Raw genomic sequence first — 20,853 nt, forward strand, 5'->3', positions numbered from 1 at the left:
CCTGTGTCCAAAATGCCCCCAGTGCCTCCTTCTCGTGTCCTTAGTGCCCCCAGTGCCTCCTTCTCATGTCCTTAGTGCCTCCGTCCTGTGTCCATAGTGCCCCCAATGCCTCCGTCCTGTGTCCATAGTGCCCCAGTGCCTCCTTCCTGTATCCATAGTGCCCCCAGTGCCTCCATCCTGTGTCCATAGTGCCCCAATGCCTCCGTCCTGTGTCCATAGTGCTCCAGTGCCTCCGTCCTGTGTCCTCAGTGCCCCCAGTGCCTCCATCCCGTGCCCATAGTGCCCCCAGTGCCTCCGTCCTGTGCCCCCTACCCATGTCCATAGTGTCCCCAGTGCCTCTGTCCCGTGTCCATGGTGCCCCCAGTGCCTCCTTCCTGTGTCCATGGTGCCCCCAGTGCTTCCGTCTTATGTCCATAGTGCCCCCAGTGCTTCCGTCTTATGTCCATAGTGCCCCCAGTGCCCCCATCCTGTGTCCTTAGTGCCCCCAGTGCCTCCTTCTTATGTCCCCCCCCACTACCTTCCAGATTTTGGTCACCCCCAAAGCAGGCCTGCCTGTCTACCTATCTCCCTCCCTCCCTGCCACGCTAAAGCCAGCCAGCTTGCCTGCCTACATCTTGCCCTCCCTGCCGTGGGAAAAAAAAAAGTGCATCTCTCCTTCCTTTCCCCCGGTCCGCGCCTGCAATCTTACCTCCCCCCGCCGACAAGAAGTCTTTTCGACGTCAATTCTGACGTTAGAGAGGACGTTCCAGGCCAGCCAATCACTGCCTGGCTGGCCCGGAACGTCCTCTCCGACGTCAGAATTGATGTCGGAAAGACTTCTTGTCGGCGGGGGTGGTAGGATTGTAGTGGCACGGCCGGGGGAAAGGAAGGGCAGGAGGACCCAGACCTGGCCAGCTGTGCTCCCCCCAAGCCGTGCACCCGGGGCGGACCCCTCCCTTGGTACGCCACTGTTTAAAACCTAAGACAAGATAATATCTTTTGAAAGGAAATGGAGTTGTAGCAAGTGCGGGAAAGAAACAGAAAGCAAAGGGGAGAGAACAGCATTACAAAATAGTGGCGGAAAACACATGTAATAAGTATATGCAATCAGCAATTTTAGAAAACATCAGGAACCAGACAGAATGATAAAAATTCTATAGTCATAAAAGTGAACTCAATGCAAAAATTAAAGCAGTCAACAACAAGTGAAGTGAAAAGAAACCAGATATTATACAGCAACCGAGCCTACTGCTTAGTTCAAACAGGAAACTAGTGTGCACGGAGGAGACAGTCCGGTTCCCATTCCCTGAGATTGAATCTGATCCAGAAGCGCTTGAAGTAAGTCGGGGGAATCAAAAACTTTTATAGTGTTATTGATGATCACAATCATGCATGCAGGGTATTGTAAACCATAGCGGGCATTCATTGATTTCAATCTCTGTCTCATAGCCAGGAAGAACTTCCGTTTTCTAGCTGTGGTTTGGACTAGGTCAGAAACAATAAAGATCTTTCTTCCATCAATGATCAAGCTGGTATGTGCTCTAGCAGTGGTGAGAATGTTAAAGGCTTGCTGGAAGTGAAGAAATCTGACCACAATTGGACATGGGGAGGATTGATTCTGGCGCATTCTGGAGGGCACATGGTGAGAGCATTCAATATCGTTGGTATTTTCCGGCTCTAGTTGTAAATCTTTAGGCAATCATTTCTGTAGAAAAGTAGACATGTCAGATCCTTCAATTCTCTCATTTAACCCAATGATGCACAAATTATTTCTGTGGCTTCGGTTGGCCAGATCTTCCAGGTCCTGTTCGAGGTTTTTGAAGCGTTTGTCCATTTGCTTCTAGGGCAGCAGTGTCTGCACGTGCTTCCAGCTTCTCAAAGGGGAGCTGAAAGTTTGTTAATGAAATGTTGATCTCTGCTAGATCATCTTTCAGTTTCTTTGTAGTTTCAAAGTGTTTACTTGTCAGTTCCCTGAGGGCACGAAGTTCATCAAGTACAATATCACTTGCAGTAGTGGCTTTCTTTTCAGGTGATAGTTTTTCAGGAGTTGGTGGATCAGGTTTGGTCCTTTTCAAACCAGCAGAGGAGCTAGTAGCCACATCCAATTTACACGGTTTTGAGGACGCCATTATTCTTTATAAGAAATGCAGAGAAAAAACTGCGTCCAAATAGATGTGTAGTCTGGCTTTGAAAATTAATAAAGCAAAGGAGGAGAACAGGGTTCAGGCTTCCATAAGGTGACCATACGTCCCGTTTTGAATGGGACTGTCCCGTTTTGGGATACCCTGTCCCGTTGTCCCCACACACAGCTTCGGGACACCAAAAAGTCCCGTTTTCAGGGACAGCGTTCCAAATCTGTGCGCGGGGACAATAGGACAGGTGATCGCTTCCTGTCCCTCCCTGCCATGCAAAAGAAAAAAAAAAAAAGCCTTCCTCAGGGCTGGATTAAAGGGTCCTAGCAGTACGGCCATTTCTCCCCCTAACTAGCCCATCTCCCTCACCTTCGCGGCCGACTCCATCGCTGGAATTGCCGGCAGCAGCACTCCTCACTCTCTCCCCGCAGCTGACCCTCCCACCGCGAGACGCCTGATATACCTCCCTCAATAGCAGCGATGGCAGCGCTCTAAACAGGCTGCTTTGCAGCCTTCTCCTGCCGGGGCCTTCCCTATGTCGCGTTGCTGATTACATCATCAGTGATGTGGCAGAGGGAATCGGTGGCGGGAGAAGGCTGCACAGCAGCCTGTTTAGAGCGCAGCCGACGCTGCTGTTGAGGGAGATATGTCAGTCGTTTCACATTACATTACATTATATTAGGGATTTCTATTCCGCCATTACCTTGCGGTTCAAGGCGGCTTACAAAAGATTTATAATGGGTTTATAAATTTATAAAGGGGTTACAATGGGAGAACGATTGATTTACTAGGATGGTAAAGTGTGGATCTTTTGATATTTCTCGGGATGTTAAGAGTAAGGGGCTTACAGTGATTTGAAAGGGGGTAGCAATGGAAGTAAAATTGACATTACTAGGGAAGAGTAGCTCATTTGTCAGTTTTAGAATTATTAAGAGAATGTGAAGTTAGGGCTGCTTCAGGAATTTCACGGTCGGAGGGTCGGCTGCGTGGGGAGAGTGGGGAGTGCTGCTGCCAGCAAATCCATCCAGTACTCTGTACGACTGCAGGCAGGATCTTTGAAGACACATTTAAATGACTTTCAGAGCAATCTCTGATGAACAGACTGAGGTTTCCAAACTCTTTCTTGCCGGCACTAGACCCAAAAGTGTAGCCTGTGATGAATTACCTCCCATAGAAACTTCTGTACTTAGCCTACTCACTCCTACTGGGAATAACACACAAGGCAATGCCCTAGAGCACAGTTCTTCAACCGCCGGTCCGCAGGAAATTTTTGCCGGTCCGCACAGGGCAAGATTGACTTACTTCAACTTCCTGCCGGTCCGTGCAGGGCCGGCAAGATCAACATCTGAAGTCTGCGCTGGGCCGGAGAGATCTTGGGGAGCCTCCGACAGTGGCTTTCTCCCCTCTCTGAAGCTCTCCTTTACTTCCCAGCGCAGCGATTCATGAAGGCAGCCTCGGGGCTTTTGCTGAGTCGCGGCTGCCTCTGATGATGCAACTTCCTCTTTCCTCAGAGGCGGCGCGACCCAACAAAGGACCTGAGGCTGCCTTCCTGAATCGCTGCGCTGGGAAGAAAGAAGAGCTGCTGGGCAAGGGAAAAAAGGGACATTTGCTACTGGAGAGGGAGAAGGAAAAGGAGAGATGCTTCTGGGAGGGGAGGAGGGAAAAGGAATCTGGGAAGCTGCTGGGCAAGGAAAAAAAGGGACAGCTGTTACTGGAGATGGAGAAAGAGAGATGCTTCTGGGAGGGGAGGAGGGAAAGGAATCTGGGAAGCTGCTGGGTAAGGAAAAAAAGGGACAGCTGCTACTGGAGAGGGAGAAGGAGTGATTCTGCTGGGAGGGGAGGAGGGAAATTAATCTGGGAAGCTGCTGGGCAAGGGAAAAAAAGGGACAGCTGCTACTAGACCTGGAGGGAAGGAGAAGGAGAGATGCTGCTGGGAGGGGAGGAGGGAAAGGAGTCTGGGAAGCTGCTGGGCAAGGGAAAAAAGGGACAGCTGCTACTGGAGAGGGAGAAGGAGAGATGCTGCTGGGAGTAGAGGAAGGGAAGAGAGTTACTGCTGGACAGGAAGAGGAGGGAACGGAGAATGAAAAAAGGAAGGAAACAGCTGGCAGAGAGATTAGAGGAGGGGAAGGGGAGACACAGGCATGAGAAAGTAGAGAGATTGATGATAGGAAGGGGTCAGCAAAAAAATAAGCAGAGAGGGACAACGATGATAGATCTGGTGTAGGAGAGATAAAAATGAAGAGAGCAATGAAGCTGGAATGAATCATGTAAAAACGACAGAGGGGTACAAGCTGGATGGAAAGGGGAGAGGGGCATAGAAAGATGACAGATACCATGTGGAAGGGGGAGAGGCCAGACAGTGGATGGAAGGGGCAGATGCTGGATTGAAGAGACAGAGAGGGCAGACGCTGGAAGGAAGAGAGTGAAAAGAAGATTGAAAGCAGAAACCAGAGATGACAAAAGGTAGAAAAAAATAATTTTATTTCTATTTTGTGATTAGAATATATCAGATTTGAAATATATATCCTGCTAGAGCTGGTGTTAGACATAACTGGGGACTGCAAAACCCAGGAAGTGCTTCTTTAACTTCCAGCTGGCTTAGGGCGCTCTCTGACCAGGGGGCAGTTGCCCTAGTTGCACTCCCCTAAAACTATTCCTGTCATGTAAACTCTGCAGTATTCTGTTAGCATGATATTTCTGTGTAGCATTCTGTAATAATTTGGCTTCTTCAGTTTTCTTGATAGTAGAGGGGATATATGTGAAGGGGAGGGGAGACAGGGGTTTTGTTGATCCTTGCTCTGAATTATTTGTATTTATAAAATGACAATTGTACAGAATATTGTTTCTTTTTATACTTTAATAAAATACATTCAATATAAAATCATAACTGAGGCTTGTGTGGATGGGATCAGATGATTTGTGGGGACTGAGCTTGCGGAGATGGGGCGGAAACGGGGTTTTTAAATTTTAGTCCTAATAGTTTGCCGGTCCACAAAATAATTCTTTTTTTTCTGCCGGTCCACGGGTGTAAAAAGGTTGAAGAACACTGCCCTAGAGGGTTCTGACAAAGGTTCAATTCTAGAATGTAGGGGAGAACTAGGGCCTGCTTGGCTAAGTGTACTTGTGTGCCTAGGGGCCCTCAAAGAATTAATCCTGCCCTGGCCTCCCTCCAGCGCCCGATTTAACCCTTCCCCCCCAGTCCACCGCCACTGCTTACCTCCCTGCTGCTGCTGCTGCTAATCGCGGCCTAGAAGCTTTATTCCCGACGTCAATTCTGATGTCGGAGAGGACGTTCCGGGCCAACGTCAGAATTGACATTGGGAATAAGGCTTCTGGGTCGCGAATAGAAGCAGCAGGGAGGTAAGCAGCGGCGGCGGACCGGGGGGTTTAAATTGGGCGCTGGAGGGAGGCTTTTTTTGTGTGCGGCAGGGAGGGAAGGAGGTAGGTAGGCAGGCAAGCAGGCTGGCTTTGGCGTGGGAGGTAGGTAGTTAGGCAGGTAAGTAGGCAGGCAGGCTGGCTTTAGGGGTGGTGATGGGACAAAGTCTGTAAGGCAGTGAGGGGGACATGGGAATGAGGCACTGAGGGCACTAAGGACATAGGAAGGAAGGAGGAAGGTAATAGAAAGGGACAATTGTTGGGCCTAAGTGCAGAAAGAAAAAGAAATGAAAGGATGCACAGTCAGAAGGAAACGCAACCAGAGACTCATGAAATCACCAGACAGCAAAGGTAGGAAAAATGATTTTATTTTCAATTTAGTGATAAAAATGTGTCAGTTTTGAGAATTGATATCTGCTGTCTATATTTTGCCCTATATTTGTCTATTTTTCTATAGTTACTGAGGTGACATCGTTGAAAACCCCCAAATATAAATAATTAACATTTTCTCTGCGTATATGGTGCTTTGTGTTTTAAAAAAAATTTTATGGTTACCATTATGAAATAATAAGATATTGTGTGCACATGAAAAATGAATGGAAGAAATTGGGGGCGGGGCTAGGGTTGGATTGGGGGCGGGACTGAATATTAATAGATGTCCCATTTTGATGAAAAAAATAAATGGTCACATTAGGCTTCCATTTTATCTAGAGCTCAGACACGCCCCCCTCGAATTATATGTACGGTATTAGTAATATCTTTTAGTTTTTGGGTTCTCTGCTTTTATTTAACCACACCTGTATCATATGTAAGAGTTATACCCTTTAATGTGTTCACTCCTTTATGTTTTTCTGCAATAATTAAAACCATTAGAAAATATTAGTATTTTCATTTCTCACACTACCAATCCAGGGCAAGCAGTGGCTTGCCTCATTTCTTTCAAACCTTCTGGATTTAGTGGATATGCTGTTTTGTATTTAATGGTGGTCACGGAGACATGGTTCACAGAGAACTGTGTGAGAAGTAAGGTATTCCCACATGAATACTCAGGAAAGACTCACAGTGAAGCAGAAACTATTTTTATTTTTCTCTCTTGCAAGAAAGGGTGTCATACATACAAAGCAGGCACGCAAAGCTGATTGTAAGTATACTTCTCCCTCCATATTTGCGGTTTTAGCATTCGCGGTTTCAGTTATTCACGATTTTTAGCTTGCTGGCTTCTCCCCCCCAAATTACATCAGCTTGCATAGAGAAATTGCTGATTTCAGCATTTTCTTCACTGTGTTTTGCCTCTCCTTCAGGAACAGACCATGTTATTCGCGGTTTCACTATATTCAAGATGGTTTTTAATAGAAAACAGCAAATAACATATGAAAAAGTTATTTGCGTTTTTTCTTTATTTGCAGTTCTGTTAATCCCCTATCACAGCGAATACGAAGGGAGAAGTGTATGCATTATATATTTCTGGTCCCTCCTGTCTGCATACCCATTGGTTAGGGCAGTGACAGTTCACAGCCTATCAAACATCACCTGCACTTCCGTTTTCCACGCATCTGTTTATTTCTCCCATTTCTCTTATTTCTCCTGATCCCAGTCTTATTTACTTCTTCCCATATATGGTTATTCACATACCCAGTCCTTTCCGTCATGTGTTCATCCCTCCAGCTACATTTTCATGTCCTTCAATTTTATTTTGACACTGCTTACATTCTATAATGCTGAAGCAGCATGTCATTGAAACAATGAGTTCACAGATAGATAGTTGCCAATGTCTTAGCTCTCTTACTTGTCAATACTTTCTCCACTCTCTTCCCCCTACTTTCTCTGCATCTTGCAATAATTAACACTGAAATATACAAACAGTATTAGTACATATATTAATATAAACACTAAAATATAAAAATTCTCTTTTCACATTTCTCATAACTGTGACTGGGATATAGTTATACCTGGCTATAATCTATTCAGGAGGGACATGGTAGGTACAAAGAGTAGAGGAATAGCATTGTTTGTTAAGAATAATATTAAAGTGATAGAATCGCAGGACATATTGGGCAAAGAAGAAGCACACTGGACTAATCTGGAAAGAGAGAATAGAAAATGTATTTACATTAGTGTGATATATAGACCTCCTTCACAGTCAGAAGAAATGGACAAAGATTTAATTGAACTAAACTAAACCTTAGTTTTATAAACCGGGTCATAAGCCAATTTGGTACTTGACTTTGTTAACATTCTGAACAGGAAAAATACAAAAGAACTAGATGAGAAAAGAATTAAAGCAGGAGGTAGAAGTAGTTAATTTCCAAAGTGCATGGCGAGCAGAATTGTCTTCAAAGCCTTCCTGAATGATAAGAAGGGGCCTAAGCTTCTTAACGAAAGTGGCAAGTTATTCAATGGATATGCCCAATACTGAGGGGAGGTTGACCCATCCCTCCCCGTCCAATCCATCCACACCCATGCATGATCTGATATCGCATAGAGCCCAATCTCCGCCTGTTGAACATGTGAGAAAAGATCTCTAGAGACCAGCAAATAGTCAATATGAGACTGGGTCGAATGCGCTCGGGACAGGTGAGTATAGTCTCTCGCTGGGGTGAAAAATGTGCCAAACATCCATGAGATCTAACAATTGGCATAACTGTGGAAGATCCTTGGCCTCAGGCATAGCACCAGAGACCAGAGGGTGGGTCTTATCCAAAGAGGGATCCTAGGCCGAGTTAAAAATCCCCCACCAAAAAAACAAAACAACAACATGAGCTGAGAATATAGTTTTCAAGTGTGCATAAAACACTTTATTATTGACATTGGGAGCATAGCCGCAACTTAAAAGCACCTACTATACTAGTGTTCGCTAGTATAACTGTGCAAAAAACAATGCCTGCTGGAATCAGCAGCTATGAGTGACCGTAGTTGCCACAGCCTTATAAAATAAGATTGTTACCCCACCTCCTACTGGCGCTGCTGCTATGCAACTGTCCACCAACCTTTATGTAGCTTAGCGTGATCCAAATCACTAAGGTGTGTCTCCTGCAGCATCGCAATGTCTGCTTTAATTCTTTGTAAATTTTGTAAAATTTTGGCCCTTGTCACAGGGGATTTTAATGCCCCCAACATTCCAAGTCACCATCCGTATAATTCACTTAGCAAAGAAACTGGTAAGGAGAACTTGAAAAGGAAAAATAGTATGTAGTCGCCGAAATGCCATCCCAGCATCTGATTAGAACAATGCTCCATTAGCCAATGGGTCCTGAGCAAACGAGACAAAGAAAACATGATAGTGCTCAGGTTCAGACACTGCCAGAGAGAGAAGAAAGCAAAGAGGGAAAAAAAACTCTCCAAAGCCCCTCCCCTCTTATCCCAAACCCACCTCTCAATTCTTCCCCCCCATCCCTCTCTTGCGTTCATCCCAACAACCCTCCACACCCAATCCTCTCTTTTAGAAACATAGAACATAGAAACATAGAAAGATGACGGCAGAAAAGGGCTGCAGCCCATCAAGTCTGCCCACTCTTCTGACCCACCCCATCAAGTCTGAGTGCTAATGACCTAGTTCCCTAGCTCGACCCCCGTAAGGACCCCACGTGGATGTCCCATTTGTTTTTAAAGTCGAGTACACTGGTGGCCTTGACCACTTGCACCGGAAGTTTGTTCCACTGATCCACCACCCTTTCTGTAAAGAAATACTTCCTGGTGTCACCATTAAATTTCCCTCCTCTGAGTTTGAACAGGTGCCCTCTTGTGACCGAGGGACCCTTAGGGAAGAATATATCGCTTTCCGCCTCGACACGACCTGTGATGTACTTAAACGTCTCAATCATGTCTCCCCTTTCTCTACGCTCCTCAAGAGTGTAGAGCTGCAGTTTATCCAGTCTTTCCTCGTATGGGAGACTCTTGAGTCCGGAGACCATTCTAGTGGCCATTCGCTGGACCGATTCAGCTCGAAGCACATCTTTTCGGTAGTGTGGTCTCCAAAATTGCACACAGTATTCCAGGTGAGGTCTTACCATGGTTCTGTAGAGCGGCATTATGACTTCAGGTTTGTGGCTGATGAAGCCTCTATTGATACATCCCAACATTTGCCTTGCCTTGGATGAGGCCTGCTCCACTTGTTTGGTAGCCTTCATGTCCGCGCTGACGATTACTCCCAAGTCCCGTTCTTCTGAAGTCCTAGCTAGTGTTTCTCCGTTCAAGGTGTAAGTTTTGCATGGGTTTCCGCAGCCGAGATGCATGACCTTACATTTCTTTGCGTTGAAGCCCAGCTGCCATGTCGAGGACCAGTTTTCCAACGTGATCAGATCTTGCGTCATACTATCCTTAAGATTGTTTTCACTTACTATATTACACAGTTTGGCGTCATCGGCGAACAGTGTTACTTTACCCTGAAGCCCTTGGGTCAAGTCTCTTATGAATATGTTGAAAAGGGATGGTCCCAGGACCGAGCCCTGCGGCACTCCGCTAGTCACCTCTGATGTCTCAGAGAGGGTGCCGTTGACCACCACCCTCTGAAGTCTTCCACTTAGCCAATCATTCACCCATGCAGTTAGCTTCCCGCCTAGACCCATCGACTTCATCTTGTTTAATAGTCTGCGGTGCGGAACACTGTCAAACGCCTTGCTGAAATCCAAGTACACTATGTCCAGAGACTCTCCCAGGTCTAGCTTTCCCGTCACCCAATCGAAGAAGCTAATAAGATTGGATTGGCATGACCTACCCCTAGTGAATCCATGTTGACGGGGATCCCTTAGGTCTCCCTCATCCAAAATCGTGTCTAATTTACCTTTGAGTAGAGTTTCCATGAGTTTACACTGTTCCCCAAGGGAAACAGATCACTCTCAACTCATACCCTCTCCACATCTCTCCAGTTAAGAAAAACGACCCCCCCCAACAATCAGTAAAGTTTTGATATCTGAGCCCCCACTTTCAGGGGGGCCCTTGATCCATAACATAACATAAAAACTGCCTTCTATACCGCATAACAGTGATGATCCATCTGGTTTACAAAAGTAAGGAGACATTCAAAATGGATACAGTTATTAACCTAAAAATTTGGTGAACAAATAGGTTTTTAAGTTTTTCCTGAAATGTTGATAGGACCCAGCATTAGAGATCAAGGAATTTAAATCTTTATTCCAGGACTGCTTGATAAGCTAAAAGTTGTTGTTGGTATTTCTTATATTTACATCCTTTGACATGAAAACGATGTAAGATATCATCTTGGACACTTTACATTCACAAAAGTAAAAATCTTCTAAATAGCTGGGAATAAGACTGACTAGTAATTTATAGCAGATGCAGCCAAATTTAAACATCACTCGAGCCTCCACCGGCAGCTAATGCAGCTCTCGAATAAATGGAGTAATATGATAGTACTTTTTTAACCCAAAAATCAAGCGTATAGCTTCATTATCCCAGGACAAGCATGCAGGCTATTCTCACATGTGGGTGTCGTCATCTGATGGAGCCCCGAAATGGACGCCTCACAAGCAGACTTGCTTGAAGAAACTAGAAGTTTCGAGTCGCCCGCACCGCACATGCGCGAGTGCCTTTCCGCCCAGTGCATCAGGCGCATCTCCTCAGTTCTTAGTTTTCCACGGAGCCGAGAAGTCCGTCTTTGACTCTCTGCGTTCAACTTCGTTCACTTTGCCTTCTCTTCGACCGCGGTTTGTGTCTTTTTATTCACGAATTGCTGTTTTTCTTTGTTTTCATTTGTTTTATTTTAAAAAAAAATAAAAAATTTATTTTCTTCCGTTCGTTCTCCGGGACAGGCCACTCAGCCGCAGCCCACATGCTTCGACTTTGCAGCGGCTATTTTTCAGCCTATGTCCCGGCCTGCTACAGGATTTAAGAAGTGTAGCAAGTGTAGGTGCACTTTCTCCCTTACAGACCCTCACAGACGCTGCCTCAACATCGTCCAACCTCATGCACACCTTGCCTAACATTTTCATCTCGAGCTTTTAAGCGTCGTTGCATTTTGGTGGATAAGCTCTTCGACATGGAGTCTCCATCTGATCCCTCGACTTCGAAGGCGTCTTCGACCTCGACTTCCATCGATGCTCCTTCGGCGCCTCCTGCTTCCACCTCGAGCCTCATCAAACCTTCATTGTTTGCAGCGGCTCTTGCTTCAACGTCACCTGCTGTATCTTCCCCTGTTTCCTCAGGTCAGATAGCTCAGCAATCGGTTCCGCCAGTGGTGATTAAATTGTCCAAGACTACTAAGTCAAAGCACTCTCATACTACCTCGAAGGAACCTCCAGCCAAGGCAGGTGGGCCGGTTTCAGACGCGGAACCCACCTTGCCGGCTTCTTTCCAGACCATATTAGAGAAGCAGTTCCTTCAGTACCTTACCATTATGGGTCCTAAGCTGCTTCCTATTATCCTGCTTGGGCATCCAGCAACCTCCTGCGAGGTCGAGCTGCCTCCTATGCCCCGATTGGAGCTGCACTCTTTGCAGGGAACAGAGTCTCGCGAGTGTCTGGTCTGCCACTTAAGCAGGCGTCTTTATAGATAGCGAACTTACATTTCACGATCACATCAGCTCCGTTGTAAAAACTTGTTTCTTCAAACTACGTATCATTCGCTCCCTCAGATCTATTTTAACTACCGACTCGATTAACATACTAATTCATTCCCTAGTCATCTCACACTTAGACTATAGTAATTCTCTTCTCAATGGACTCCCCCAAAAAGAACTACGACGGCTGCAACTTGTTCAAAATACTGCTATTAAACTCATTTACAACGTCGGCAAGTTCGAACATGTCACTCCTCTTTTCAAAGAGGCTCATTGGCTCCCTGTCTCTCATCGGATACTTTATAAAATCATATTACTTACTTTCAAAATCAAACACTCACACCTACCCCTATTTCTTGATAAACTTTTAATCCCCCAAAGTTCTCCTCGTTCCTTAAGATCATCTGATCAAAAACTCCTTTTCATTCCTTCTCTAAAAGAATCCTTTTACACCAGGAATACTAACTTCGCCATAACTGCACCCACATTATGGAACTCTCTCCCCCAATTTCTTCGGGACGAAATTCAATTACCAAAATTTAAGACTATTCTTAAAACTTATCTATTTAAAGATGCCTATGCTAAATCTTAATCTTTTCCTCGTCCACTTGTTGATTTCTTTTTCAATCTAATTATCATCCTCAGAGCATATCACTCATACCAGGCACCCCCGCCCCCTGTGTTATATCCCTTCCCTCTATCTCATTTCTCCTAAGATTATGTAACTTTTTCCTAACCTTCCCACTTACCCTCACTGTCAGGTTTGTCTATATGTTTTATATGTTTCTATTTTTCTCACTACTCTCTCTAAACACAATTAAATATATCTTTCTTTCCTATTTAAATTTTATTGTTAACCGGTCAGATATTTGTTTTATGATCGGGGTATAAAAAACCAATAAACTTGAAACTTGAAACATGAAAGGCAAGGAGTAGATTCTTTGCAAGTGCATCGACAGGATTCCTCACACTCTAAGCAAGGAGCAGAGTCTTTGCGAGTGCATCGAAGTTCCTCCTCCAAGCCTCTGGAGCTTCGATCTACAGCCTCTAGCCCTATTCACACATTGGCATCGGCTCCATGTGTCTCCGAGGCGAAGTCTCCTCGATCCTCGAGATCTGGTTCTAGACACAGCTCTCATCATCGTTTCAGGCCTTCATCGAGGCATTCTTCCAGGCATCGTTCCTTGCAGGATATTCCATCTTCCTCAAAGCCTCGTTCTACTCGGGCCTCGAACAGACCACCGACTCCTCGTTCCAGGTCTCCGATGCCGGACCTCGAGGATATCCCGGCCTAGATTGCCTCGACCAAGCCACCAGGTCCCTATGAGACTTTTCTCCATTCCGAAGCTTCTTCTTCAATGCAGGCTGCCTCGACATCCTTGAGTCCTTCTCGAGACCAAGCCCTACCAGATCAGCTATCCTTTTCGTCTTTTTTTACAACAGATGGCTTTCGATTTGGATGTAAAATAGGCTCCAAATATTCTAAGGAATATCTAGAAGTCATGCATCTCCCTCAGCCTCCGGCTGAGAGTCTCAAGCTTCCTCTTCATAAGCTTTTGACTCAGACTTTTGCTCGATGCATGGAGACTCCTTTTTCCATACCAGCAGTTCCTGGAAAGTTGGACTCGAGGTATAAGACTGTGCATCACAAAGGCTTGGACCACTCGCAGCTTTCTCATCAATCCTTGCTTGTTGAGCGATCCTTGAAGAGATCCCATCCTTCCAAGGTCTATGCCAAAGTTCCTCCTGGGAGAGAGGGGAAAACTATGGACAAATTTAGACGGCGCATCTACCAGAATGCTATGATGTCCTCTAAGGTCCTCAACTATAATTTTCATTTCATTACCTATTTTGAATTTCTTCTTTCCCTGCTTGCTCGGTGGCTATGTGTCGTCTTGCCTGGCTTCGAACCATTGACATGGACTCTAATCTTCAGGACTGCCTGGCTAATCTTCCTTGTCAAGGCAACGAACTCTTTGACGAATCCATCGAGGCGGCCACAAAGAAGTTATTTGACCATGCAAAATCGTTTGCTTCCATCGTGAGACCCAAGCCAAAGCTGACTCCACCCAAGCCTACATGCCCTCCTGTTATCTATCACAGTGGTTCCCAACCCTGTCCTGGAGGAACACCAGGCCAATTGGGTTTTCAGGCTAGCCCTAATGAATATGCATGAAGCAAATTTGCATGCCTATCACTTCCATCATATGCAAATCTCTCTCATGCATATTCATTAGGGCTAGCCTGAAAACCCGATTGGCCTGGTGTTCCTCCAGGACAGGGTTGGGAATCACTGATCTATCAGAGGCGTTTTCCTCCAAAGCCGGCTCCTTATACTCGTCCTCCTTTGAAAAAACAGCATCCTCAGAAGCAACAGCAATCCCAACCATCAGTTGCACCTAAGGCTTCTCAGCCTTTTTGACTGTTTGCAACAGAGCATAACCTCCATCGTTCTGTCTCTGTCTCCGTCTCCTTTTCCCCCTGTCGGAGGTCGTCTCCATCATTTTTATCTCCGATGGACGATAATTACATCAGACCTCTGGGTACTTACCATCATCAGGGAAGGATATTCTCTTCATTTCACTCAGGTTCCACCAGAGCTTCCTCCAAGAGAGTATCCTTCCAATCCATCCCAGACCGCCCTTCTTCTTCAAGAAGCTCAAGCTCAGCTTCATCTCCATGCCATCGAACCTGTTCCCCTGGAACAGCAGAACAGGGGGTTTTACTCCTGTTACTTCCTTGTTACATTACATTACATTAGTGACTTCTATTCCGCTTGTACCTTGCAGTTCTAAGCGGATTACAGTAGAAGATAGCTGGACATTTCCAGGAAGTTACAATTTAAGGGACGGATACATAGTAGAGGTGATGGGGAGTTACAATTTAGGGGACGGTCCCATAGTATAGGCAAAGAGGAGGATTGAGGCTTACTAGTAGAGAAGATGCAGTTTAGGGTAGATACTTGATAGATGCAGTTTAGGGTAGATACTTGATAGAGTCATTTGGTATATTAGTAGAGGGTAGAGAAGGCTGTATAGATTTTTTGAGTAGCAGAGTTTTGGTTTCTTTTCGAAGAAGACGGGCGATCTGCGACCCAGTTTAGATATCAGGGCTCTCAACAAATTTTTAGTCAAAGAAAAGTTTCAAATGTTGTCCCTGGCATCTCTTTATCCCCTTTTTGAGCAGAATGAATGGTTATGCTCTCTGGATCTCAAGGAGGCCTATACTCATATTCCTATCCATCCGGCCTCCCGTCAATACCTCAGATTTTGGGTGAGGAATCTGCATTACCAATACAGAGTTCTACCCTTCGGCCTGGCCTCGTCTCCCAGAGTGTTCACCAAGTGCCTGGTAGTGGTAGCAGCAGCTCTAAGGAATCATGGTCTTCAGGTATTTCCCTACCTAGACGACTGGTTCATCAAAGATTCCACGTCTCAAGGGGTTATTGTAGCGACCCAAAGGACTATCTGGTTCCTTCTAAGTTTGGGATTCGAAATCAACTTTCCCAAATCTCAACTTCAACCCTCTCAGAATCTGTAATTCATTGGAGCTGTTTTGGACACTGTCCAGCTCAGAGCATTCCTCCATCAACAATGTCTGGAGGCTCTTCTACAACTTTGTCTCACAGTGTCTTCCCGCTCTTCCATCTCGGCGAGGCACATGATGATTCTTCTGGGTCACATGGCCTCCACAGTACACGTGACTCCTTTTGCCAGACTTTACCTCAGAATACCTCAGTGGACCCTGGCATCTCAATGGACGCAAGTTTGCGACCTTCCTTCCCGACACATTTCAGTCACTCCTTACTTCAAGAGGTCTCTCTGTTGGTGAATGCTCTCTTCCAATATTTCCAGAGGCTTGCTTTTTCAAATGCCCCTTCATCAGAAGGTCCTCATGACAGACTCTTCGACCTACGCTTGGGGCGCTCATATCGATGGTCTCTGTACTCAAGGCCTCTGGACCAGTACGTATCGTCAGTGTCATATCAATCAGTTGGAACTCAAAGCAATCCTCAAAGCTCTCCATGCTTTTCAACTTCTCCTTCACAACACAGTAGTCATCCACACGGTCAACCAGATCACCATGTATTATGTCAACAAACAGGGAGGGACAGGGTCTCCCTCCCTTTGTCAAGAAGCTCTGGAGGTTTGGGACTGGGCAATCCGTCACAACACCTTCCTCAAAGCTGTCTACATTCAAGGGGGCGAATAATTGCTTAGCGGACAACTTGAGTCTCCTGCAACCTCACAAATGGACTCTCCATTCTTCGCCTCTTCACCACATTTTTTCACAGTGGGGTACGCCACAGATAGACCTCTTTGCAGCTTCCCACAACTACAAACTGCCTCAGTTCTGCTCCAGGATATATTCTCCTCAACGCCTCGAGGCAGATGCTTTTCTTCTGGGATTGACAAATCTTTTCCTGTACGTATTTCCTCCATTCCCTCTCATTCTCAAGATTCTGGTCAAGTTGAAGAACGATCATGCCACCATGATTCTAATCACTCCTCGATGGCTGAGACAACCCTGGTACTCAGCAGCAGGGAGCTGTACCTTCTACCAGTTTTTCCTTCTCTGCTTATACAGAGTCAGGGATCTCTGCTTCATCCCAACATGTAGTCTCTACACCTGACAGCCTAGTACCTCTCAATATAACCTCTCTTCAGTTTTCTCAATCTGTCAGAGATGTTTTAGAAGCTTCTAGAAAGCTTATAACTAGACAATACTATCAAGAAAAATGGTCTAGATTTTCTACATGGTGTTTTTCTCATCATAAGGAGCCTCAGCATTCTTCCTTATCTTCTGTTTTGGACTACCTTTCTCACTTATCCACCTCTGGCCTCAAGTCTACATCTATCCGAGTCCATCTCAGTGCAATTGCGGCTTTCCATCAGCCTATTGAAAGGAAACCCCTCTCTGCTCATCCGGTGGTTTCCAGATTCATGAAAGGGCTTTTCAATGTCAAACCGCCTCTCAAACCGCCTCCTGTGGTTTGGGACCTCAATGTTGTCCTTTCTCAACTCATGAAGCTTCCATTTGAACCAATTGATAAGGCTCATCTGAAGTATCTCACTTGGAAAGTGGTGTTTCTCATTGCTCTCACTTCTACTCGACATGTCAGTGAACTGCAAGCTTTAGTTACTGACCCACTAAACTAAACTAAACCTTAGGTTTGTATACCGTGCCATCTCCGCAAGCGTAGAGCTCGGCACGGTTTACAGAGTTAGGAGGAAAGGAACTACAATGAAGGGTTATAGGAGAGGAACTAAGAAGATAGAGAGGGACAAGGGTACCAGAGAGCGGGAGGTGATTAGATTTTTGAAAAGAGCCAAGTTTTTCAAGTGTTTGCGGAAGGATTGGAAGGAGCTTGAATTTCTGAGCGGGGATGAGAGGTTGTTCCAGAGTTCTGTGGTTCTAAAGGAGAGGGATGTTCCAAATTTTCCTGCGCGGGATATACCTTTTATAGAGGGGAATGATAATTTCAGTTTTTGGGAGGGTCTAGTGAAGTGGGAGTTTGAGGAATTCCAAAAGAATGGGATAACGGGAGGAAGGATGCCATGTAGAATCTTGAAGGCTAAGCAGGCACATTTAAAGAGGACTCTGGAGTGTACTGGAAGCCAGTGAAGCTTGGAGAGGAGTGGGGAGACGTGATCGAACTTTTGCGAAAATAAGCTTAGCCGCGGCATTCAGAATTAGCTGAATATGTAGGTTTTTCTTAGTTAGGCTTATATAGATGGAGTTGCAGTAATCCAGTCTAGAGAGGATGGTGGATTGAACAAGAACGGCGAAGTGAGAATGATGAAAGCAGGATCTCACTTTCCTCAGCATATGAAGGCTAAAGAAGCATTTTTTTACCAAGGAGTTGAGGTGATCATTGAAGGAGAAGGAGGAGTCTATGACGATGCCTAGGACTTTGCTTGAAAACTCAAGCTGAAGAGTGGGGCCGGAAGATAGTGGGATGGAGGTGGGTAAATGATCTAATGATGGGCCGAGCCAAAGTAATTTTGTTTTGGACTCATTCAGTTTCATTTGTACAGATTGGGCCCAGGATTGGAGGTTCATTAGACATGCGGATATGTTCTCAGCGAGGTTAGTGAGGTTTGAGTCGGTCTCGAGGAGGATGAGGATGTCGTCAGCGTAGGTGTAGAGAGTTTCTAGGGGGGATAGATGAAGGAGTTTTAGAGAGGACATGTAGATGTTGAACAGGATAGGAGAGAGGGGTGAGTCTTGCGGGACTCCACATATCGGCTTCCGGGGTGGGGGGGGGATAAGGTACCGTTTATGTTAATGGTGTAGGAGTGGTTCTTCGTACTCATCCGAAATTCCTGCCTAAAGTGGTTTCAGAATTTCATCTCAACCAATCCATTGTACTTCCAGTGTTTTTTCCGAAGCCTCATTCTCACCCTGGAGAATCAGCTCTTCATACTCTGGACTGTAAACGTGCTTTGGCCTTCTACTTAGAAAGCACCAAACTGTCAGTTTTGTAAAATGTAAGGATGGTCGCGCCCCCACAATGTTAGGTGGTAGGGGTTAAGTGAAATACGCACTGACCAACGCCAGGTCCCAGGTTCAGTTCCCTCACCGATGACTCACCAGGAAGTAGAATCAGAGGCACAGCCAGAGGTTTTTGCATAAAGAATATATTATAGAAATAGTCTTACAGAAAAGTAATATTTATAATCATTACAATTAAGTAGAGAGTATTACACTTAAATAGAGAGCCCAGCAGTTCCCCTGCCTTACAGAGTCCAGAAGGAATTGAGTGTGAAGTTTCAGGGAAAGGCAGAGAGAGAGAGAGAGGGGGATGGGGTGATGTTTCGTGTTCCATAGATAAAGAGAAGGATAGACAGAGAGATAGAGAGAGCTCAAGAGAGAACCAGAGTGCCAAGCCAAGAGATAGCTAGATAGAAAGAGAGAGAGAGGGCCAAGACCCCTCTCCTGATAGCTTGATAGGAAAAGAGACACCCATAGCTCCATAGAAAAAGAGAGATAACTTGATAGAGCAGAGAGCAGGCTTTTATACCTTGGAATCTTATTCTGACTAGAGAAAATATTGTATCTCCCAGTATCTTTCTGTTTAGAACTTGCAAACTGTTTGAGACAATGGTCAATTTAATTGACAAAGGAGGGTGAGATACCTGCAAGCATGGTGATGGGATTAAGTCTCTGGCTTGATCTGTGCACCATTGTCCTAAGCACCCTCTTAATCAGACATTAACACCTTTTAGCTAGTCATGATTCAATCAGGGAAACTTAACACAGTCTCCCTGCACTAAGGGTCTATCTGCCTTCCCATGCCAGAGCCAGCTTGATATAATCTCCCATAGGCCTCTAGGCTGACATCTCCCATAATTTTTTTATTTTTATTTTTATTCTTTGAAATGAGGGCGAGCATGTGGTACCCTTCTTTAAACAGCCTGCAATTAGCAGATGCTTCTTTTACCTCCAACAGTACGTCCCCTGTCTTGCAGAATCTCCAAGCTATGAAGATAGGTTGTATAGTCCGTAAACAGTTCCCATTACGAGTTCAAACCTCTGTCTTAGGTCGTATAGGCCAGTGTTTTTCAACCTTTTTTGGGCAAAGGCACACTTGTTTCATGAAAAAAATCACGAGGCACACCACCATTAGAAAATGTTAAAAAATTTAACTCTGTGCTTATATTGACTATATATAAAGTAATTCTCTTGAATAGGAATCAAATAAACACAAAGAAAGTATTTTATAATTACTTTATTATGAAATAGTGAAAAATTATAAAATACTTTATTCAGTGCGAAACCTGGGCCTGTTTGGCTGAACACAAAGCTGATATTCTGGCTGGAATCAAAGAAAGACACACACGTAGCTTTTCGTCAACAGCTCTCAGTCTCTCTCTGTATTTGGTTTTTATAGCATACAAAAATAGACAAATATACCCTCCATACTTTTTATTAAACCACAATAGCAGTTTTTAGCGCAGGGAGCTGCGCTGAATGCCCAGCGCTGCTCTTGACGCTCATAGGCTCCCTGCGCTAAAAACCACTATTGCGGTTTAGTAAAAGGGGACCATATTGTAAAATATAGACAGCAGATATAAATTCAGAACTGTGCATAGTAAATGAAGGGAAGTTTTCATCTCTGGGAATTTACCCAGTTAACTATTAAGTTATTTGGGCAAATTCCTTTGAAAACTGTGGTAATACTGCCTCCACTTTGCTAAATTTAAAATAAAATCATTTTTCCTACCTTGTCTGGTGATTTCTGGTTGAACTTTCTTCTTCTGACTGTGCATCCAATCTTTCTTCCCTTCTTATCTTTGGGACATTGCTGAAACAAGGCTGCCCTGTGAACTTCTAAAAGCTAAGTTACCATTTCATATTCTGCTCTTTTCACTGGTTTTCAGCATTATATCTGCTTAATTTCTCTTCTCCTCCCTGTTTCTTACTAAAAAAAAAATATAAAAAAGCACAAAAAAATCCTTCTCTTTCCTCTGTTAAATCTTATTTCTTCTTCCTGCAGTTTTGTTTAAAATACTGTGTTTTAGGTGGTATAGAGCCTATATTTCTGGTGTCGGTGGCTCAGGGGGACTAAAGTAGGGAAAATCCTGTTATAAATCCTGTGTTTTAGGGTAGCACTGATAGAACCTGCGTTTTTGTTTAAAATACTGTGTTTTAGGTGGTATAGAGCCTATATTTCTGGTGTCGGTGGCTCAGGGGGACTAAAGTAGGGAAAATCCTGTTATAAATCCTGTGTTTTAGGGTAGCACTGATAGAACCTGCGTTTTTGTTTAAAATACTGTGTTTTAGGTGGTATAGAGCCTATATTTCTGGTGTCTGTGGCTCAGGGGGACTAAAGTAGGGAAAATCCTGTTA

At 44.9% G+C, this 20,853-nt stretch overlaps 1 protein-coding gene across 5 annotated transcripts in view; it reads left to right on the forward strand.

Annotated features, from left to right (window-relative positions):
- The window catches only part of SLC49A3 (solute carrier family 49 member 3), a 711,721-nt gene that overhangs the window by 209,890 nt on the left and 480,978 nt on the right, over positions 1 to 20,853 (forward strand). Inside the window, exon 2 of one of the 5 annotated variants that reach the window (XM_033918099.1) lies at positions 1,429 to 1,621. The exons of the other annotated variants lie outside the window; for them this stretch is intronic. Coding sequence (XP_033773990.1) covers positions 1,514 to 1,621 — 108 coding nt within the window. The 5' untranslated portion in view covers positions 1,429 to 1,513. The remainder of the gene's footprint in view (positions 1 to 1,428; positions 1,622 to 20,853) is intronic. 5 annotated transcript variants of the gene reach the window in all.

This window comes from Geotrypetes seraphini, chromosome 1, assembly GCF_902459505.1.
Source record: "Geotrypetes seraphini chromosome 1, aGeoSer1.1, whole genome shotgun sequence".
Lineage (NCBI taxonomy): Eukaryota > Metazoa > Chordata > Amphibia > Gymnophiona > Dermophiidae > Geotrypetes > Geotrypetes seraphini.